Source organism: Cinclus cinclus, chromosome 25 (genome assembly GCF_963662255.1).
Source record: "Cinclus cinclus chromosome 25, bCinCin1.1, whole genome shotgun sequence".
Classification (NCBI taxonomy): domain Eukaryota; kingdom Metazoa; phylum Chordata; class Aves; order Passeriformes; family Cinclidae; genus Cinclus; species Cinclus cinclus.
This window is the reverse complement of record NC_085070.1, coordinates 1070492-1093865: the sequence shown is the minus strand read 5'-3', so window position 1 is coordinate 1093865 and position 23374 is coordinate 1070492. Positions and strand designations below refer to the sequence as shown.

General features: G+C 47.2%; 1 protein-coding gene across 2 annotated transcripts; it reads left to right on the top strand.

Annotated features, from left to right (window-relative positions):
- The first annotated feature begins 1710 nt into the window (after positions 1–1710).
- KCNJ5 (potassium inwardly rectifying channel subfamily J member 5) lies at positions 1711–22765 on the top strand. 2 transcript variants are annotated; one of them, XM_062508566.1, is made up of 3 exons: positions 1711–1724; positions 4014–4960; positions 17807–18162. In XM_062508566.1, exons 1-3 carry the CDS (start codon positions 1711–1713, stop codon positions 18160–18162), a joined length of 1317 nt encoding a protein of 438 aa, XP_062364550.1. The 2 variants fall into 2 exon arrangements, with proteins under 2 accessions (XP_062364550.1, XP_062364551.1); XM_062508567.1 differs by lacking the exon at positions 1711–1724 and adding an exon at positions 22743–22765 and having other exon boundaries at positions 4021–4960; positions 17807–17980.
- The last annotated feature ends 609 nt before the right edge of the window (positions 22766–23374 follow it).

Sequence of the window (23374 nt, the reverse complement as noted above, 5' to 3'; positions counted from 1 at the left end):
GCCATCTTCTCCTAAGATTTCTCCTTCCTCCATCTTTCCATGAGCACCTAGTGTTCCGCAGCCAATGTTTTTATTCTCTTTGGGTGCTGCTGCTTTAATTTCCTTTATCCCTGCACCTTCTTCCCTAGGTTACTCCTGTCTGACAATTAAGAATTTCATTCCCTTGCAGCACTGTAACCTCAAGCAGAATTATGTGGCCCAGAGGAACCTGGGCACAGTAACATGGTTTATGTGGTGTGGGCCAGTGGGCAGCAGAAGAACCAGGTCAGGTTTTTTTAGTAATCTCTGCTCAGTATTATTGGTTACTTGTTGAGAAGAACATGATCCATTGTTTGGGGAAAAAAAAGGAGGATGGGGTTAAATAAAAAAATAAAAATATTTTTCTGGGAAGGTGTGAGAGGTTTGCTAAAGAACAGTTGCTCAGTTATTCTCCTAATGTGAGAAAACACAGGCATCAGGTTTAAAAGAAACAAAAAAGTCTGCTTTTACACAAACTTGATGACAAATTCACATCTTTAAACTCCACCTGCCTGCCAGTTTAGTCCTTTCCAGCCTCAAATTCCACTCCCATGGAAATTTGTGTGTTTACTGCAGCCAGATCAGCAATTGTTTAAATGGAAAAAGCTCCCTGGTCAGTAAGGAAAGAAGGTTCTTCAGGTGTTTTATAGTTTTGCCTTCTTTGAGGTCCAGGCAAATTGCTGGACCTGCCAGGAGTACATGAGCTCTGTCAGGAGGGGCTGGTAGCTGCTCTGCCAAGCACTGCCTCCTGGAGATTCTCACCTAAACCCAGCCTGACTCCTGCACAGCAAATCCCAGCCCCTAAATGCCACCGCCTGCCCCGAGTGTGTCATCTGGGCAGAGCTGAACATCAGCAGGGCTGATAAAAACATCTCTGCAAGGCTGATAATGCACTGACTCACAGCTCCTCGTGCAGTAGCCTGTCCTAAAGGAAGGCAGCTTTGTACAGAAGTGACATTTTTATTATCCTGGTCTCGTTTAACCAAAGATGGTAAATGCCAAAGAAACAGAACAGTGCCTGTGACTGTAAGAGGAAATTTCACCTCATGGCTCTCTGTGCTGGAGGGAGCAGGTATTTACAGACTGGAGCTGAAATCTCTGGGAGATGCATGAACATATTTGCCATGGTATGGCAGAGATGTTTGTGCATTACACAGTGAAGGGTTAACCAGGTCCTTACAGTTACACTGCTCTTTTCAGAACTTCTTGTCGTTTGGGCTGAAGTTGCCCAGGGCACTTAAAGTCATAAAGGAATGACAGAGAATTTCCTAGAATATTCTCATGCCTGGGATCTCACAGACCATGTCCATATCACAGATTTTACTGTTGAAGAATTAAGGCAGAAGGAAAAGCAGTGATTTGCTCAGAATTAGAAAATCCTGGAATCATTCAGAGCAGAAAGCTGGATAGTGTGCAGCCATCCAAAGCTGTGCTCAAACTGGTAACCAGGAGCATTCTGTTTAAAGACTCTGAAGCAAAAATTCATATGCTTAATTATTTTCAATAACCACAGACTGAGGTTATGTTCATACTACAATGGGAGAGTTAGAAATGAAATATTGTTAGGAGTTGTAATGCCACTGAAGCTGTCAGTGAACTTGTTATCCAGCAGGAATTTTTCTGCTTTACTGAATCACTTGGAAGGTGCTCCTGAAGGTTTGCAGATAAGTTTCAGCTGTGTTGTTGCTAGAGATGCTGCCAGCCCTGTGAGTGTTTTTGTTAAAGTTTCTTCGTACATTCATCAGTGGGCAGTTCCTCAAACCTGCTCCATCAGAGTGATCTTCCTGGGGATTTAGGAATTTTGGTTGCTTTTCCTCTATTCTGTTCCTTGTAATAAGTTTCAAGAATCTTTTGGTCTCTTTGGTGTGAATCTAGAACATAAAACCTTCCACTCTAGATTGAAATCTAGAACTGGATTGTTCTCTTACCTGTGGTGCCAGTGATAGCTTCAAATTTACTTTTATAACAAAATTATCTTTAAAACAAGTATTTAAAAATTGAAAGCAACAGGCAACACTTGCCTGGTTTTACATTTAGATTGATGACAAGCTTTTTAGTCCAAATGGAGTAATTTTAGATTAATCAATCAATGCAAACATGCATCGAGAATATTATTTGTAAAAAGGAAGTGAGGACGTTCTTCACTACTTGATTCCCAGTGGATGGGAGGCTTCTTTTGCTATTAAAGAGGGGGGGAAAGTGTGTGATTGTTCTGCCATGTGCTGTCACATATTGGGAAGTGAGAGTTAAGTTATGCTCTTGTCAATTTTTAGGATCTTGCAGCACTTTGCATACATGTAAAGAGATGAACTTCACATGCCCAGAAAGCCAGGCCAGTGGGTCTGGAGGTTTCCACTGCAGCAGGAATCTGAGGATGTGTGAATACATCCTGAGCCAGCTCTCAGGAGAGACTGAAACAGAGGGGGGGTGACTCCTCTGTCAAAATCCTGCCTGCTTCCACTGGAGGAAAGGAACACACAACACGGGGACTATATACCCCATGTCTAGGGCGGGTGGCAAACCCAATTCCCCCCGATCTCCCATCCCAGCAGCACGAATGCCCACTGCCTGCCCCTGGCTGTGGCTGCAGGGCTCGGCAGTGCCCTGTGGCTGCAGGCAGCATGCTGGGCTGTGCTGGGCACAGATGGCTGTGCTCCCTGTGGAGCAGAGCCAGCAGGGCTGGTTCCAGCAACAGGCTTCGGCCGCTTCGTTGGAGCAGAGATTGATGGTGACTTAGACAAGGGCCACGATGAATTCTCTGCTATTAACCAGACTTGGCTGCAGCCGAATGGAAGTGAAAATGTGTTGCTTCATTTATTCATCCTGCCTCTGCTTCCTTCCCGCCCACCCTTTGTGCTTTTTAATACCAAAAAGATGAAGCTACTTTGCTCAGTCTTAAAAATTGTCTCTCCCAAGATACTCTTAATTGTATCTCCACACCTTTTCTCATTCACAGGCACATAAAAAGATTAAAGATAGAGGGAGCAGTAATAGATTTAGTTAGGTTTTAATAGGATTTACAGAGGACAATGCAGGGAATGAACGCCATAGAAAATATTGCTGCTCTGTCTTTGATATCCCTAAGGCTCCTTAGGTAGTCTTTGACAGAGATTTTGTCTGTGCTCTGCATCCAGAGTCAAGGCTCTCATTTTTAAAGGAGTATCTAATCATCTCAGTAAACAGGATGTTACATTATAACTGGCAGAAAGCATTGCCGCCTTCATCTCATGTTATTTATTTGTATCCTGGTAAGCATAACTCTGAATGTCGACAGTGGGCTTTTTAATAGATCTCTGATGCATTCCTGAAAATGCACAGTGATTTTGTCTAATGTCAGGTGGAGCAAAGGGGTGAGGTCTGATAGATCTCATTAACAGCAGGCCTGGATTCATCACACCCTCACACGAGGGATTCAAGATGCTCAAATGTTTATTTCACATTTAAAGCCCAGGTTCACAAATGAACTTCCAGAAGGTGATTCAGCACTCCTGAAATCTGAATTATCCCTGGAGATGCCCTTCTCTGCTGACTGCAAGGGAAGCCTTCATGCATAATTTAGACTCATGTGATATTTGGGTAGGCAGTGGTGCTCTGCATTTACACTTAATTTCTAAGGTTTCTCTTCATATGCACCCAAAACCTGAGGCATTAAAAAGCTCCAGTTGCTCCTGAAAAGATGTTGATGTATCTTTACTTTTTTTCTGAGTTGTGATCTCCAGCAAATTTGGTGTGTAAAAAAATCTACAAACAAAAAACCCCAAAATGCTCCAAGGTTTAACTGTTCCATGCTCCCACAGCGTGTCCATCACCCTGCTGGTGGCTGATGTTTGAAGGGCCTGTGTTTAATTCTGGGTCACTGCAGGGCTGTGTTTAATAGGGCTGTTGTAGGAGAAGTGTGAGCCCTCCAAAAACAACGTCCTGGTGGTCCAGACAGTGAAACAAAATGGCTTTTGTCTCTTTGCCTTCTGCCTGAAACTTCTTTTCCTGTTGTGCAGCCCAGCCATGGCTGGAGATTCTCGGATCTTCATGAACCAGGACATGGACATCAGGGTCACATCCCAGGAGCCCAAGAAGATCCCCAAGCAGGCTCGGGATGATGTCCCCATTGCCACGGACAGGACTCGGCTCATTTCCGCCGAGGGCAAGAAGCCACGGCAGCGGTACATGGAGAAGAGTGGCAAGTGCAACGTGCACCATGGGAACGTCCAGGAGACCTACCGGTACCTCAGCGACCTCTTCACCACCTTGGTGGACCTCAAGTGGCGCTTCAACCTGCTGGTCTTCACCATGGTCTACACCATCACCTGGCTATTCTTTGGGTTCATCTGGTGGCTCATCGCCTATATCCGGGGAGACCTGGACCACCTGGAAGATGAGAACTGGATCCCCTGCGTTGAAAACCTCAGTGGATTTGTGTCAGCGTTCCTGTTTTCCATTGAGACCGAGACGACCATCGGGTATGGCCACAGGGTCATCACAGAGAAGTGTCCCGAGGGCATCGTGCTACTCCTGGTCCAGGCCATCCTGGGCTCCATCGTCAACGCCTTCATGGTGGGATGCATGTTTGTCAAGATCAGCCAACCAAAGAAGAGGGCGGAGACCCTCATGTTCTCCAACAACGCCGTCATTTCCATGAGGGATGAGAAGCTCTGCCTCATGTTCCGGGTCGGGGACCTCCGCAATTCCCACATTGTCGAGGCTTCCATTCGTGCCAAACTGATTAAGTCCAAACAGACCAAAGAAGGAGAGTTTATTCCCCTGAATCAAACAGACATCAACGTAGGATTTGACACTGGAGACGACAGGTTGTTCTTGGTGTCCCCTCTCATCATCTCACATGAGATCAATGAGAAGAGCCCCTTCTGGGAGATGTCCCGCACACAGCTGGAGAAGGAGGAGTTTGAGATTGTGGTCATCCTGGAAGGAATGGTGGAAGCCACAGGTAAGGATCTGTCAGCAGTCAGTGTTTGGAGGGGGAAAGGGGCACAATGCATTGTGGTAGTTTAGCATGGGGATTTCACTGTCCATGTCGCCTGGAATGGGAACATGGTGAGGTTTATCCTTGGGTAGTGCCTGACTCAGGTGGGGTGTCTGAGATAACCAGCAGTGAAATGTGGGGCTGGGCCTTTGGCTCATGCTGTAGGGTTTCACCTTCTTTTTTGTAGTGCTTCACCCTCTTTTTTAAGTCTGGGATTGAGATGAAGGGGTTAGTCCTGGAGCTGCCCATAACTGATTAGAAATGATCCAGGGGAGTAAAAAAGCAGTGAATTAAAGGAATTCTTGAGTCTCTGGTGGTCCTGTTTCCTGTGATCAAAATTCATGGTGCAAATCTTTTCCCATTTCTCCTCTGTATTAAAGATTGGCTGTAATTGTGCTATTTTAGGTACTGCTGTAGTGTTGATTTTAATGGGGGCTATGAAGCACCCAAATCTCAGTGTATCCCATGAAAGCAGCACGTGCTGAAGCTGAATGACTTGCACGTGGTGCAGGACACACATTCCCAGAAGGAGCTCAAAGAGGAAAAATACAGAAACTGCTTTTGTGACTCTTGCAGCCCTGCAGCTGCTTAACAGCTCAGACAAAGCTGGGTAATGGGAGATTAGGAGATATCCTCAGCCCATTCCCAGTTTCCTCCTAAGGGTGTATTTGTGGCAGGCAATAGAAAGAAATCTGTATCTTTGTATAGTGACTCTGGAAAAGTGGTAAGCCTCAGCTTTCCATGGATGGGAAAGGCAGCTGAGGGGAGGGATGGGCACAGAAGCTTCTTCCCACATGTATCTCCTACAGGAGCTCTGCCTGGCCAGGCAGCTGCACCTGGCAGTCGTGGCACCATGGGTCATTTCCACTTGCATGAATACCTTTGCTCTAGGTTTTGGGAGGAGCTGACAGCTCTTCCTGCTGCCCTTGCGGGACAGTGAGTGTGTCCAAGCCTCTGAGATGCTCAGGTCCCTTGAGGCAGGGTTTTCCAGCTTGGGGTGGGTGGAACGCCTTGATGGAATCAGGGTCTGTAGGGGAAAGGGCTACAGGCAGCTCTGACGAGAGGAATCTGGTTAAAGATGGACAACCAAATCTGAGACGAAAAAAAAAAGCTTTTATAAGCAGTTTTCCCCTTTGGTATTTCAGGATTTTAGTTATGAGCCCAGGGTTTTCCTGTGGGTGGTGGTTGGGTTTTTTTTCCGTCTCAGTGAGATTCTCTGTGAGTCATTAGCAGGGGTTTTCAGCTTGTTACAAGTACTCAGTGGTGTCAGCACCTTGCTTCACAGATTCTGCCCCTTGCTGACTGTTAATGTTATTCCATCTTGGAGATTTGCTTATTAGTCTCCCAACAGCTAGAGGAGGAAAAATCTCTCAAATCCCTGCATCCCAAACCTTTGTTCCCAAAGGCAGCTGTGTGGAGAGGTAATTTGGTGTCTCAGAGTTTCCCTTTAGGTGACCAGCAGTAGCTGACTTCCCAAACAGAGCTGAAGGGAGGTGATGGATAAATTGCATTCAATTTGGGCTGGAATATGTGCTGGGGAAGTGGAATTCACCTTGCATTTCCAGGGAAATGTTCCTCCCCAGCAGAACACTGTAGAGACATGGCAAAGGAAGGGGTGGGTGGAAAAGGTTATCAAAGGCAAGGATTTGTAACAGTGACTTATTCTGAAGCCTAAACATTTATTAGAGGCTGGAGCCTCCTAATCTGAGCATGGAATGAAACTCCTTGTTTGTCCAAAGCCTCTTTCCTCCTCACACAGTGACACTACAAATGCTTTGAAACCCTGCTGCTCTGCCTTCCTCGCAGGAAGGCTCAGCCTCTGCTGAGGATGTGTGAGAGGAAGTCATTATCAATAACAACCTCGGAATTAAAAGCATGGCAGAGGAATAATACTGCCTTACAAATGGGCTCCTCTCCCAGAGGGATTGCACAGGCTGGGCTGTAAGGATATTAAGGAGCATACATCTGTGGAAATGAATTATCCTGGACTCAGAAAGCAGACTGGGAAGTCCCACACTTGAGCTGTAAGAGGCATTTTGCACTGAACTCGGAGCTGAGTGGATCTCGGATGATTCCAGGATCCAGTTTGGAGTCTGGGGTGGGTCCTGAGGGACCTATGGCAGCAGGGGAGTGAGTGCCATCACGCAGCACTTAGAGGATGGCCAGGGCATCAGACCCAGCCTGCATGGGTTTAGGAGGGGTAGGTCATGTTTGACCAACCTGGTCTCCTTTTATGACGGAGCGACTTCCCTGGTGGATGCAGGAAAGTCTGTGGATGTTGTGTACCTGGATTTCAGTAGGGCCTTTGACACTGTCTCCCACAGCATTCCCTGGAAAAGCTGGCAGCCCACGCTTGGACAGGAGCACTCTGCTGGGTTAAGAACTGGCTGCATGGCTGGACCCAGAGAGTGGTGGTGAACAGTGCTGCATCCAGCTGGGGATCAGTCACCAGTGGTGACCCCCAGGGGTCTGTGCTGGGGCTTGTTCTGTTCAATGTTTTTGATGACATGGATCAGGGCATTGAGTCTTTCATTAGGAAATTTGCAGATGACACTAAGCTGGGAGCGTGTGTCCATCTGTTGGAAGGTAGGAGGGCTCTGCAGAAAGACCTGGACCAGTTGGATGGATGGGCAGGGTCCAGTAAGATGAGGTTTAACAAGTCCAAGTGCCAAGTCCTGCATTTTGGCCACAATAACCCTTTGCAGTGCTCCAGGCTGGGGACAGAGTGGCTGGACAGGGCAGAAAGGGACCTGGGGGCATTGATGGACAGCAGCTGAACATGAGCCAGCAGTGTGCCCAAGTGGGCAAGAAGGCCAATGGCACCTGGCCTGGATCAGGAATGGTGTGGCCAGCAGGAACAGGGAGGTCATTCTCTCCCCTGTACTCAGCACCGGTGAGGCCACACCTTGAGTACTGTGTGCAGTTCTGGGCCCCTCAGTTTAGGAAGGATGTTGAGATGCTTGAGCATGTCCAGAGGAGGCAACAAGGCTGGTGAGGGGTCTGGAACACAAGCCCTATGAGGAATGACTGAGGGAGCTGAGATTGTTTATCCTGGAGAAAAGGAGACTCAAGGGTGACCTTATCACTCTCTACAACTTCCTGAAAGGTGGCTGTGGTCAGGTGGGGGTTGGTCTCTTTCACCAGGCAGCACTGACAGAATGAGAGGACACACTCTCAAGCTGTGTCAAGGGAAAATTAGGTTGGATGTTAGGAAAAAGTTTTTACTGAAAGAATGATAAAATACTGGAATGGTCTACCTGGGGAGGTGGTGGAGTCATCATCCCTGGATGTGTTTAAAGAAAGATTGGATGTGGCACTGGGTGCCATGGTCTAGTTGAAGTGTTAGGGCGTGGGTTGGACTTGATGATCTTGAAGGTCTCTTCTAACCCTGAGATTCTCTGATATTTTGTCACAAGAAGAGTGACTTGCTGAAAGAGTGTTTGTGCTTTCCTGTTTCATCCTCACACTTGGGAATATTGATAAAGCAGTTTGGGGTTATTAATCCCTCCCTCCACACTTTGAAATCTGCTCCAAGCAAATTCTTCAGGTCCTTCCCAGCCCATGGCACTGCTCAAGCCCCATCTGTTCTCAGGAGTGGTGTGATATTTACTCCCAGCAGGACTTCTGTTAAATCCTGACACTGTCACAGCCTGGTCGGGTTCAGGACAGTGTAAAATACAACAGAGCATTTGTTCCCTTAGCAACCCCTACAGAAAATGAGGAATCCACCCCCCAGAGTTCAGAGGTACCACTGGTCAGAATATACAGCTCTGTTTTCCATAAGGTGTTTGGAAAGCAGGTCAGAATGGTGACTGGCAACATATCAATGACTACAGAAATTTAAACACAACTAAAAGTGGAACTATTTTTCACTGTTAATTTTATGATTTTATAGCTATTTTCAGTAGATTTACCCAGGTGCACACACATTACAAATGTATTGTCTCCTCTCAAACAAGCAGCACTATTTACTGACATTTAAGTTTAATTCTGACCCAGTGCAAGGCAAAGATGGTAAATAGCTTCAAATGAAAAGTGTAGAGTAAATTCTGAGGAGTTCACACCCTTCAAGTTATTGGGTTTCTACAAAGTGAAACGCTGTGGCTTAAAACAAAGATTTTGTTGAAGTTGCCTTGGCTTTTCAAAGGCTTGAGTAACAGAGCACTGAAGAACAGCAGCTCACCAGCCAGCCTAAAATGCAGTGGGTTTATTTGGCTGAAAAAGAGAGCAAACCTGGTGTTATTGCAGTGAGAGTTCTGGGGCATCCGGGGCTGCTCCACTGACTGAAGCTGCTCCACTGCCCACAGAGGCAGGCATGGCACAAAGCCAGGTGTGGCTTTTCCCATCAATATTTGGGATGGGTGAGGCACTGTGGCTCCACAAGTGGATGGAAAAGGCCAGAGAGAGAGTGAGTTTCTGGGCAGATCTGTTGTGGTCATTGCTGGGTGAAACGAGCACTGTGAAGACAAAATCAATACTGCTGACAAGTGTTCTGACTCCCAGGGCCGTTCCGTGGGCATCTCGGGAGCACAGCATCACTCCCAGTGCTCCCGATGAATTGGGCACAGGGATTAATTCAGGGAATTCATTACCTTTCCCTGATCAGAAAGGGACTCTTGTCAAGATCAGCTGCCCCAAATCTGACCTGCAAGAAAAAGGAACAAAGCAAAGATGTAAAATCCGTTTGCACAGTGAATACATTTTTGCTTTCTCTGCCTCTCTGCTTCCCAAAATCTCAGGGCCACCCTGGTGACAGGACAGCTCCTGGTTGCTGCTGGCCAAAGCTCCTGCCCTTCCCCTGCTGATCCCAAACTGAACAGAGTGTTCAAAAGCTGCTGGGACAGGGAAGAGCAGGGGAGGTCCAGCCCCCCCTTCCACGTGGTGCAGAGTCAGCTGGGTTGTGATGAAGGATTTGGCTGATCCACTTAGGGAACATTAGCAAGTCCAATTTTTTTAAATACTGTTTTTGTCTGTAAGCCATCACTCCATATGCTGACACACTCTGCATATCCTACAAGACTTCCTGGCAGATAATTTGAAGGGGCTCTCTTCTCTTCCAGCTTTACCCTTCCTCTGCTATTTGCTGATAGTTATCCAAATCCTGAGTTTTCTGTAGCTTTCTGCCTCCCTCATTTCCTGAGCACAGCGTCCAGCACTGCTGCTCCCTGGGCATGGAGGCAGCAGAGCTTGTTACTCGACTCCTAGTGCTCCCTGGTTTTCATTGCCTCTTTTTCCCAGCACAGTTAAATAAGGCGCAAGAGACACTCCAGATGCCTGATTAGTCCAGTCACTAAATGAAGTTTTAATGAACTCTTATGTAAGTACAGGTATATATTTTTCTGTCTTAGAGTCAGTGTGATAAAAAGGGATTTAATGATTAGAAGTAATTAACCCATCCTATCCCAGTGGGAGTCTAGGCAAACAGCAGAGTTTTCACACCTCAATTTATCCACCTTTGCAGAGGACAGAATGCAGTTTCCTGGCTGTAAATGTAGGGCCAAGTGGAGTAGTCACAACAAAAGATACGCTGAAATTAATAATGATTTTCATGGGAGCACAAAGGAAGTGTGGAATTACTGAATGGAGTTTCTGGGCATTCATCATTTGGTTTGGATTGTCTTGTGTTGTTTTGCATTTTGTATATAAATAAGTTTTCTGCAAGGAGGACCTTGAAGAAGTGTTACAGAAGCTCCCTAAAAAGTTCTAGGGAAGAGATGTCTCAGGTCATTGTGTTCATGAGCTGGACTGTCCTCTGGAGGCAGAGGCTGGCAGTAGTGTCTGAAGTGCCTCTGCAGTCACTGTAAATCCTGAGGAAGTTACCTGGTGTGAGCTTGGCTTGAGCTGGGCCTGGTAGAGACATGGCAATTGAATCCAAGGTCTTTACATCATAGTCCTTGTATTAGATTTTTCCCAGTGCCTAGGAGCTTTTGCATGCCTGGAGAGTATTCGGATAAATTAAAATCCTATTACTTTCCTCTGGCATAAATATCAAAGTGAATCAAGCCCAGTCATGTCCTCTAAAGGAGACAAGCACAAATAATTGGAGGGTCATGCTCCTACCTTCTAATATTCCTTTTCAAGTTGGAAGGATATTGACTTTTTGGAGCTTACAGTGTTCTTTGGTCTAATTAACACCGAGGGACTAATAACTTTTATAACTTACCATATGCTAATGCAAATTGATAGACACATATTGCTTAATTGCAGCAATAGAACTTAATTTTTTTATACCTTTTTGTTGACACCTGTAAGCTTCCATCACTGCCACTGCACCTCTGAGGCCATCAGTTCCTGGTGCGTGGGTGTTCCACAGCTTCAGAGCATCCAAAAGAAGGAGAAAAGTCACCCTGGACACAAGAGAATGGACAAACAAGGGCAGAGGAGAGAGATGACTGCCAGCAGTGTCTGTGTCGGAGGGGGACGAGCAGATCTGGCCCAGCCCAGGCAGCCACATGACATTTCCCAGCAGATAATCACTGAGCTCCCTGGCATTTCAATGAGCACAGTTAATTTTAGCCTGATGAAAAATGTTGTCTTGACAGCCCCAGGGGCTGGGATATCTCTGCCCACTGAGGAGGTTCAGGCCATGGAGCAGCACTGGAGGATCCACCTCTGCTCGGGATGGGATCCCACTGAAGCCTTGGGAGAGTCTGGGGTTGGCAGAGCACCCTCTGTGTCTCCCTGTGCTCTCCCATTAACCCTCCAGTGAGGTCACCTGGCTGGGATAGGATGTTTGCCAAAAATCAGCATCCTCCAACAGCTGGAGAGAGCCTTTGGAAACAACCAAACAGCTGCAGGTGCAGATTTGGGGCAGTGAGCTCCAGTTTTATCTGGGCAGCAGGAGCACTGTCTCCTTTCCCAGAAGCCCAGACTCTGCTCCAGCACAGGATCAGCAGGTCCTGCAGCCCCTGAGCAGCCCCAGCCCCTCCTGCTCCTTGTCAGCACGCTCAGACATTCCCAGCTCTTTGATAACTGATCATGATGACAGCAAAGAGCCTTACTGGAGAGCTCCCTGGCACTTGTTTTACACTCCGCCGTTTCCTCTGCTCTCAGATGTGATGAGACACCTGCTTTAATACACATCACAATCTATTCTGGATTTTCATCTGCTGGGAAGCAGAACAGAGCTGTTTAGAGAGGATCCATGACTGCCTTAAGCAGGAACAGGCACAGCTCAGTGATTGATCTGTGGCTCCAACCCACAGAAAAAAAATTCACTTCTTAGGATTCTGCTATAATGAAATTATCATCAAAACTCTGTGAAATGTTTATTGCACAACGTGAAATCAGGACACAGTGCCCTGGTCTCCAGCACCTACAAATCCTGGAACTGGTTCCAACTTTATTGAAAACTTGATACATCCGCTTCTCACTTTGAACGAGTTTTATCTCTGGTTTCTATTACAGTTGAGTTTTGCTTGCAACATGAAGCTGAGCTGCTGCATTAAGAGATGAGAAAGCTGCAACTAAGAGTTGACATCTGAAGATATATCATTCCATGTTTTCCACAACAGACAGATTACACATATTTATATTAAACATACTTTTTCATTTTTAAACCAGATTGTTTAGGAGAAAATGAAACTTCCAATGGTCTTACAACCCAGAAAATATGATAAAGTTGAAAAATATATGTCTGTGACTTCAAGTACATCTACTTGGACTGAAAGAAGGAAAATGAGGATACAGGGCCATGAAGATGATGGGATGGAGCAGCTCTCCTATGAGGCAAGGCTGAGACAACTGCGATTGTTCAGAAGAGAAGGCTCCAGGGAGAGCTCAGAGCCCCTGCTAGGGCATAAAGGAGAGGGACTGGGGACAAGGGATGGAGGGACAGGATACAGGGGATGGCTTCCACTGCCAGAGGGCAGAGACAGATGGGATTTTGGGAAGGAATTCCTCCCCATGAGGGTGGTGAGACCCTGGCACAGGGTGCCCAGAGAAGCTGTGGCTGCCCCTGGATCCCTGGAAGTGTCCAAGGCCAGGCTGCATGGGGCTTGGAGCAACCTGGGATAGTGGAAGGTGTTAATGTTTAATGTCTCTTTCAACCCATTCTGGATTTCTGTATTCTTTTGGCATGAAAATTATTTAAATGAAACCTCCAAATAGCACTTCTCTATACCTGCACTGTTTAAACTCAAAATGTGTACTCATATATTCTTTAAGGAAAGGATTAACAGCCTTTTTTGGGGCCATACATAATTAATTCTGCAAGAAATTCAGACAGTCTGGAATGTCTCTTGAGTTCTTGTGCTCCCTAAAGTGTCGGCGCTTCAGGGCTGTGCGAGTGATGCAGAAGAGTGATGTCACAGCTGGTGTGGTACCCATATCTGGGTCTGTTTGCAGCTAGGAGTTGCACTTGATGATCCTTGTGGCTTCCTTCCAATTCAGGATATCCTGAATTCTGATTCTACTTGATGGATGGGAGCGTATGGCAAATGATTCCCAAGACATCCCACAGACTCAGATAAACCAGAATTCTGCAATTAAACCGGTGATTTTTTTCAGGGATACACAGAGGTCTGCGTCTGGGGATTGCTGTGCCCCATTGCAAGGTGGTACTGGGATATTCTGAGCACAGAGGGCATACATTGTGTTCCAGTGGCAAGTGGCTGCATCCATGTGCTCTTAATAAAAATAAGGTTTATTGTTTCCACACCTCTTCTGTCATCTTTTTGCAGTTACAGAGGCAATAATTAGCTAGGGACATTACAGATGCATTAATTAACCAGGCTGGAGAGCACAGGGCAGCCTGCAAAGCAGGCACTTAACAGAATTTGAAGCAGAGACAATGGTGTTGTTTACTGGGTGATGTGGGAGTTGCCAAGCAGTGTGTCCCCACGCAATTAAACACCAGTGCACATGTGCTAAAAAGGAATATTTGAATGGGATTATGGAGCAATTACAAGTTGTCTTATTGTGCTGGCTCAGTGTCCCCCTGGGGTTACAGAAAGCAGCTCCTGCAGGAAGCTGGCAGTAGCAGTGTTTGGTTGCTGAAAGCTTTCCATTGCTCCTGCCCTAACTGAATACTTGGAGCAGGACTGGGATGGTGTCCCAGGAGCTTGGGTGCACTCAGGTGCTCCCCCAGGGTAGGAGCTATTTCAGGCCCAGATTATAAAGCAGGAGTTCCCTTAGAGAGCCCCAGGCCCCCAGATTTCACAAGAACACCCCACCTTTGCCCTGGGGACTCCTCCATGGTAGCTTGATGCAGCACTTGGAAAACCAGGATAAGAATCAGCTGGTTCATTCACAGGACTGATCCTGGAGTCTACAGGGCCTCCTCTCCTGCTCTCCTTGCTGGCTCTGGAGGAGGCACTTGGAGACCTTTGGGATTCCTGGTGCCAAACCAGCTCTGTGCAAAGGGAAAAGGACTGGTTTGTTTTAGCCAGCCGCTGATTTCCAACCTCCTGGCATGAGGCAGCAGAGGAAATGGGATTAGCCCTGCAGCCCTGACCCTCCAAACAACAGGAATAAAAGCCCAGGGAGGTCAGCGTAGGATCAGCGCCAGTGACAAGGCTCCCCTGGGAAAACCTGTACCAGGACTGTACTAGTAGGTACACATAGTACCTGTACCTACTGTACCAGTAGGATTCCTCGGGCTTCCTGGGAGGGTGGAGCTGCCCCAGGGCAGGAGGGCTGACCGTCTTCACCCTGAGGGCTGGCAAGGCTGCACATTGTAGAGCCACCAAAGTCAGGAGTGGCTTCACCCTGTTCTTCAGCTCTAAAGCAAAAGCTGAGACTTTCCTGAAAAGACACTGAACTTCCGCAAGAACTTCTTATCTTAAGGCAGCAACACTTGGGGTGATTTTTAATTCCCTGGCTGTGTTTTTCATGGTAGCCTCTGCAGTTCCCAGTTCCTTCCAGCCCAGGAAGCAGGCATGCTGGAACACTGTGAGTAAGGCAGTACTTGTTGTTCCTGCCCAGAAGCAAACACTCCTGCAGATCTTCTTGAGAGGAAACACTGGGCTTTCAGTCTGTGCTACAGAACTGCAGATGTGTCAGCATAGTGTGTGTCACCGTCTCTTCCCCTTTCAAGGAACAAAATACTCCTGGCCTCGTAGCTTTAAACCATGGAAAGCAGTAAGAGACTTGCAGCTTTGCAGAGCACTTGCTTGTGTAGGTGTCTTTTAATGGTCTGCAGCAATTATAAGAACAAAATATTCCTCTGTTCACAAAGGTAGGGTTGTTTTTACAGAAAAATGGGTTTTCTCATGGCTCTGAGATTTCAGTCACTTATGAGCTCAGAGGGTGAGAATATGTGATATGTTCTTCCCTGAAGCATCTGACACTGAGATTTTTTTCCCCCTATGTATTACTTTCGATTTCTGTCCCTGTGCCTTGGGCTGCAGGAGTTTGACTTGAAAGCATTGGTCAGAAACTGAATCAAGTGCATGTTCTGGAATGTATTCAGGTCAGGCCAATCCTTCACCCTCCATGAGAGAACAGTGGGAGAATTTTCTGAGGATAGCTTTTCACTGGAAATAATTCCAAAATGAAAATGTGATTAGGACAAAGAGAAGACAAATGTTTGGAAGAGAACATAGCCTTGACACTGCAAGGTGATTCCAAGACAATTTGCTCACAGGTGTGTTTATCCCTGCTCTGCAAAACTTCTCTTCAAACCGTTCCAAGTAAATAAACTCTGATCCATGGGTCTGAGAAGCAGTTTGACAAGTCTCAGCTCCGTATGATTCGTTCAATAGGTTTATTCAATCCACAATCCATCAGTACAGGGGCTTGAACCCTCCTAAGGAATTGAAAATGCAGCAGGTAGGGAACATCTCATGTTTCAGGCGGAGCATCCAGGTGTTTGCTGCTGTGTGCAGTGGGAACTGTGGCACTGCTGCACAGGGATTGTGTCACTGCTGCACAGGGACTGTGGCACTGCTGTACAGGAACTGTGGCACTGCTGTACAGGGATTGTGGCACTGCTGCACAGGGATTGTGTCACTGCTGTACAGGAACTGTGGCACTGCTGCACAGGGATTGTGTCACTGCTGTACAGGGACTGTGGCACTGCTGCACAGGGATTGTGTCACTGCTGTACAGGGATTGTGGCACTGCTGTACAGGAACTGTGGCACTGCTGCACAGGGATTGTGTCACTGCTGTACAGGAACTGTGGCACTGCTGCACAGGGATTGTGGCACTGCTGCACAGGGATTGTGTCACTGCTGTACAGGGACTGTGGCACTGCTGTACAGGGACTGTGGCACTGCTGCACAGGGATTGTGTCACTGCTATACAGGGATTGTGTCACTTCTGCACAGGGACTGTGGCACTGCTGTACAGGGACTGTGTCACTGCTGCACAGGGATTGTGGCACTGCTATACAGGGACTGTGGCACTGCTGCACAGGGATTGTGGCACTGCTGCACAGGGATTGTGGCACTGCTGCACAGGGACTGTGGCACTGCTGTACAGGAACTGTGGCACTGCTGCACAGGGATTGTGGCACTGCTGCACAGGGATTGTGTCACTGCTGCACAGGGACTGTGGCACTGCTGTACAGGGACTGTGGCACTGCTGCACAGGGATTGTGGCACTGCTGTACAGGGACTGTGGCACTGCTGTACAGGGATTGTGGCACTGCTGTACAGGAACTGTGGCACTGCTGCACAGGGATTGTGGCACTGCTGTACAGGGACTGTGGCACTGCTGTACAGGGATTGTGGCACTGCTGTACAGGGATTGTGGCACTGCTGTACAGGAACTGTGGCACTGCTGCACAGGAACTGTGGCACTGCTGCACAGGGATTGTGGCACTGCTGTACAGGGATTGTGGCACTGCTGTACAGGGATTGTGTCACTGTTGCACAGGGACTGTGGGACTGCTGTACAGGAACTGTGTCACTGCTGTACAGGAACTGTGGCACTGCTGTACAGGGATTGTGGCACTGCTGTACAGGAACTGTGGCACTGCTGCACAGGGATTGTGGCACTGCTGTACAGGGACTGTGGCACTGCTGTACAGGGATTGTGTCACTGCTGTACAGGAACTGTGGCACTGCTGCACAGGAACTGTGGCACTGCTGCACAGGGATTGTGGCACTGCTGTACAGGGATTGTGGCACTGCTGTACAGGGATTGTGTCACTGTTGCACAGGGACTGTGGGACTGCTGTACAGGAACTGTGTCACTGCTGTACAGGGACTGTGGCACTGCTGCACAGGGATTGTGTCACTGCTGTACAGGAACTGTGGCACTGCTGCACAGGGATTGTGGCACTGCTGTACAGGGACTGTGGCACTGCTGTACAGGGATTGTGTCACTGCTGTACAGGGACTGTGTCACTGCTGCACAGGGATTGTGGCACTGCTGTACAGGGATTGCGTCACTGTTGCACAGGGACTGTGGCACTAATACAGACGCGGAGCGATGGGGCCAGCCCCAGAAGAGGCAGAGCAGTGGCTCCCTGTGTTCTGGGCTGTGTGAATCGTGGCTGGAGCAGCACTTGAAGTGCTGGGGGTTGTTTCAGCAGGATCCACCGGGAGTTGTTTGTTTCAGCCACACAAACAACACCTCAACAGAGCAGGGGGAGGTGGAGGGAAGCTGCTTAGAGGTCCCAGACTGTAAAACCCTAAGCACAAGGTTCAAGAGGTAGAAGATGCACAGATGAATGCATCCCTTTCCCTTTGGGTTCTCAGCTTGTTCATGATAGAGGCTTTTGTGAGGCTTATTAAGCCAAGACTTTTCTGTGTCCCAGAGCAGTCAGGTATTGAAACAACACAGAAGTGCTTTTAAGTGCCAGGCGTGGTTGGGTGAGCACATAAGGAAGCTTTGCCTCTAACATCCCTCTCTTTCCACCCAGGGATGACTTGCCAGGCTCGCAGCTCCTACATGGACACCGAGGTGCTGTGGGGACACCGCTTCACCCCCGTGCTCACCCTGGAGAAGGATTTTTACGAGGTGGACTATAACAGCTTCCACAGCACCTATGAGACCCACACACCCGTGTGCTGTGCCAAGGAGCTGGCCCAGTCCCGCCGGGAAGGGCAGCTCCTTGGCCACCTGCCCAGCCTGGGCCAGGACACAGGGACAGCCAGGGAGGATGAGGACGAGGACAAGGAGGATGAGGAGGATGAGGAGGAGGAAGGCAGGGATCCAGCAGGACTGAGTGGAGCCAACGGGACAGCGGGAGAGGGGAAGGAAGAGGTGCCTGTATAACCCTGGAGCTGCTGGAGCAGACACCCACACACCCTACTGGGACCCTGGACTGGCCAGCCAGGACCTGACTGGGAGCTAGAGCTGGGATTCAAGTCCAGCTCTGCTCATCCTGGGAGTCACTGCACTGCACTGTGCCTCAGTTTCCCTCCCTTTTCCTGAGGCTCTGAGCTTTGCCCTGCTCTGCAAAGCATCTCAATCTCCATGGACAAGGCCCATTCTTCTCATCACTGTTAAAACCAAAATTCCCACCACTGGTTGTTTCAAAACGTGTTCATTGGACGTGCAGAACTCTGCCCATCTTGAGAGGGTGTTTAACCAGTCCAGGATGTCCTATCTCAGTATGAAGAATGTGATTTCATACCTTCACTTAATTTGTGACTCAATGTATTGTAGGCATTGTTCCAGCTAAATTAAAAGGAAAAAAACCTCTCTGCTTTGTAGTGAAGTGTTTTCCCTTTGTGAATTTTACAAATTTTAGTGTTTTCTTCCAGGATCACAACCATTTGGATTCATTTCCTGCAAAATGTTTGATATGGGCAGAGCACCTTTCCCTGCAGACCCTGAAAATGTTTAACCAATGTTTTGTCTTCTCCAGCTGAAGTGTTTTGTGTAGTCTTTTCATGGAATCTCTGACGCATTTCACAGGCTACCCATGGTCAGAGAAAGTTTAAATTTTGCCTCAGTGAAGGCTTTTTTCTGGCCTGAATGTGCCTGTTGCAGTTCAAATTGATGATTTAAAACAAAGGAGGTACTCCCCTGGGGGTTGGAATGTTCTAGAATTTCAGAGGCTCTGGAGTAGGGAGACTGGGTAAGTGGCAGTTTGCAAAATTAGCTGCTCTTCTGCAAATCACATATTTAAAATAGAGGTTGAGGTGCTGATGTTCCTGCAGCTAATGGGAAAACACTGACGTAACTGAAGACAACAATTTTGATCTTTAGAAAGAGGCAGAAAACCAGATTTCCCAAAGAGGATTGTCTCATCCAGAAAAGAAATGAAGAAAAGCAGTCTGTGAGATAAAAGATTTCCACAAATTTCAACAATACAGGAAAAGAAATGGTCTTGCTGGGGAAAACCTCTTCCCTTGCTCCTCAAACTTCGGTGGAAAAACCAGGCTACCTGCAGAATTACTTCTTTAATAAAATAAAATGAAGAATACATAATACGCAAGAGTTGTTTTCCACAGAGAAAGGACTAGATCCTTATCTGAGGAATAAATGTGCATTGTCTGGACTCAGCTGCATGCTCAGGATCTGAAATACAGTTTTGCCTCTTGATTTTAATACAAAGACAAGATAAACTGGAAATAGAAAGCAGTGGTCTTATTGACATGGAAACAAGGAAGAGAATACAATCTGTAGGGGTCAGAGATACCATTTAGTTAGAGATGTAATCTTATAATGAAGGTAAAAGAGAAATTTGTGGGGGTTTTTCTGAGGGGCTGGAAAAATGACCATGACATGGCTGTGTTGTGCTTAAACTGTACTAGGAGCCAGCAGCCAGCTCGGCCTTCAGGGTAGAGGAATTACCTCTCAGTTATACAGCACATTTCAAGGGAAGGAACTTCACTGGAAATGCTCATCAGTTCTAGAAAGCATTTTGCAGCCTCAGAGTGAGCAGAACTTTTCCAGAGGTCTCATTTTTGTTTTTCTGCTCAGGTTCTTTCTTCTATCTTGAGCCTCAGAGGAACGGAGAGAAGAAAACGGAGAGAAAAATGAGACCCTTAGAATGGATTGTTCATTTTCTGAGACCTTCTCACCCAACCTCTGCAAGATAATTACGTGTAAAAAATCAAAACTGGGTTTCAGAATTTCTTCCTCTGTAGCAGAAGTGATCTAATGCAGAAGATGGAAATGGAAAGTAAAACTGCAATGGGCCTCTGCAAGTCAGGCAGTTTGAGGCCCTGGAGGGATGTTATGTAAGCTCTGCCCAACGAGCTGCCTTGTCCAGCTCCGCTGAACATGACAGAGGTTTGATAGGTCCCTGTGAGGCCAGATACAGAGCCTGGAAAATGGCACTGGACTTCCTCTGCACCTTTCTCCTTCCTGGCTCTTGCCTTCCAGAGACAAGGTGGCCACCTGCAAATATCCCAGAAGTTCTTTAGTCTGCTCATTGCCCTTGAGATTTCATCCCATAAAACTGCTCCTTCCTAAGACAGTTGAGTCAGGGGGTTCATATATCCTCATGTAAGGAATTTGGGTTGTTGCTGGCTGGGTATCTGCTGAAGGGTGGTTGTACAAATCCATCCCCAGGCATGGGGGATAGGACAAGGCTTGTTCTGTGTTTGGAATGTGCAAATATGCCCCAGTGACTTCCTGAATTGAGGCTTCAAACTGTGTGTGCATGAGCCCAGGAACTTCCCTGTTTCTTGAGGATGGGAGAAACACCCTCCTGCATTCACCACTGAACCGAGCAGATCCAGGATCTGCTCCAGAAGATCCCCCAGGGCTGGGAGCAAGTGTTTTCTGTATTTTCAAACCATATTTTCAGGCTGTGCAGCCTGGCCACCTGGGGGTTTGGGGACCCTTTCCAAAGCCTGTCAGGCAGGCCCCAGGGTTGTCCTTTTCCTGAAAGAGTTTTAATTTAGTGAGTGTATCGAACTTTCCTGGAAGTGAGGGAGAGCACCTCTTCCCAAATTGTTGTCTCTGACAACTGGATCAGTTTCCCTGCTGTTCACCAGTGTGTGCATGACAATAAACTATGGCAATAAAAGCACAAAAGATCCACTTTTTGCTGTAATGAACATTTAAATACAAAGCTGTGTCTCTTATGGGAGTTGAAATAACACACAGATACATCCACCCACGTAAATATCCCATATAAACTCTACACTCATCAGTGTACTTTAAAAAATGTTAGCTAATACTCCACAAGAAACATTTATAACCTGTAAGCATGCTATTCACCCATGAATAACCATTTCTATAACAGACCCAGTAAACAAGCTAAAAATACATATTCAAAACATAGAAAACATCTGCTTTATGAATGTATCACTGATAAGCCACATTCACAGCAGAATCCATGCACAACTCATGTAGGAGCCACTTAGGCATAACAGGGACTCTCAGAAGCTGCCAGTGTTGTGTGTGCAAACATTTCCACCTGAATCCTGCATTTTAACACAGCACCTGAGGGCTGGCTTATTAAACATGAGCCCAGGTGCTTCTCTACACACACAAATGTGCACATTGTGTCCCCAGCAGGCAAAGCTGCACCTTCAGAGAATTTCCCAACAGCACAGAGCCAGACCCCACATGGCACAGCACAAACAGCCTCAGCAGTGCAGAGCAGGGAAGGAGGTGGATTCCAGGGTGTGCTCCTGCCCTGCAATCATCCATGAGAACTTTGGAGTAGCCAAAAGTTGTGTTTCCTGAGCTTTATTTTCCTCCCTGTGCAGGGAGGCTGGGGAACACCTCTCTAAGAGGAGAGCTGAGGGGGCAATGGAGCAAAGCAGAGGCTTTGTGCTCAGCTGGATTTTGTGGGAGGCTTTGGGAATACCCTGGCAGGGAGCCTTGCACACCCAGAGGTTTTATTTTATCTGTTGCTTCCCCAGACCCAGCCTTTGAGCTGCTCTGTCCTTGGGCAGTGCCAGTTGTGCTCATGGAGGGCCAAGCTGGCCTGTGTGCCTTGGGTGCTTCTTTCTCTTGTATGAATTCACATATTTATGCATATTATGACTTTTCGTTTTGACTGAAGTTAATTTCTTAGACTGATCTGAAGATATAGTGGAAAAACCCAGCCCTTGCCTCGGCAGATGGTTCTGGGCCGGGGTTAATCAATATCCCTCTTAGAAATGTACCTTTATTTTTCATTTAAATTATCCTGGCTTTAATTTTCACTCATTGCAAGACTCATCACTCATTTTAGGCTTAAATTTACCATCTCATTGTTTTCTCTCTCTTGTTACTATGAATATATTTCCATGAGAAAGGGTGGATCATGGACCCGAGAGAAGAGGGAATGTTATTTATGCTCAAATAATTAATACCCAATGATAAGCTCTGTTTGCTGCCAGCCATATCTGCTGCAATAAATGAGGGGCAGGTTGCCAGGATGTGTTAAGCAGCAGTGTGGTGGATGATGAAGAAGATGCTTAATTAAGGTACAGGGAAAACAGGCAAGCTTTCAGTAAAGTGGTTCCATTCAAAGGCCAGGGAAGCAGTGATGAACTCCTGCATGGAGTGACAGTAGCCAGGGATCATTTCCAGAGGTGCCTGGTCTCTTTGGTGCCCGTGAGGAGCAGCAGAATCCAGATGCCTGCAGTTTATTCCATGAGGAAGTCAGGGCTGAGTTCTGATTTCATTTTGGGTGATCATTCTCTCTCAGGGAAATGGGGAAAGGATCCAGGGAAGCTCAGTGGGTCCCTCAGCTTTGCCAATAACTACCAGACCAGAACTTAGTTCTTAAGTCCTGCTTCAGGGAGTGAAGGGGAAAGTTGCACTTTCAGACACTGTTGTGCATAAGAAAATGCACACAGGGGTGTCCGTGCTGAACAACTGCTGCTGGTGGATAATTTCTGCTGAAAAGTAAAACCTAATGCCACAGCTTTGCTGAAGGAAGCTTGTTATTCTCCTAGCAGGACTGAGCTTAGTTCCTGCTTAGCTGGAACCAGGCAGCAGAAACCTGTAACTGCTTTCCCAAGAAGGTGAAATCCAAAGCTGAACTAAAATCTGTGTTTCATGTGTTGGGGTGAATGCAGCTCTAGAGCTGCTCCAGTTTAGCAAGAACTGAAGACATGGACAAATATAGACTCTGGTTCAGTGGGGTGATCTGAAAGAATGAATGAAAAAGAAATAAACCCAGCCTGGTTTCATTAACTCCAGTAAAACCAGGAGTAACTCCTCAAAATCAGAGCTGTATTTTGGTTGGATTAGTGATATCAGAACCATGAAGTAGTTGTAGAGCTCTGCTTTAACCCACAAGTATTTGCATCATGGTCCATTTCTGAGTAGGACAGAGGAGGAAATCAGGGACCTTTCTGTACCTGGGAGTAGAAACGAGCTGATCAATGCAGCACAGTGGGATTTGCTGTTCTCTGCATGTCTCTCAAATCCCAAAAGGACAGGATTACCTCTTGATGCAAAGAGGGGCAGGTGTAGCACTGCACAGCAAAGAGCTGAGTTTTTCATTTAACAAATACTGTAAATAACAGTGGACTAGGAGGAGGGGAGGCTTTGGGCCATCAGGCAGGGCTTGTTTGCCCCAAGGGTG

What these genes read in the sequence shown, in the direction of transcription:
- KCNJ5 (XM_062508566.1), top strand. An exon ending in AGGAATGGTGGAAGCCACAG is followed by an intron (nt 4,961 to 17,806) that starts GTAAGGATCTGT and finishes CTTTCCACCCAG; the next exon opens with GGATGACTTGCCAGGCTCGC.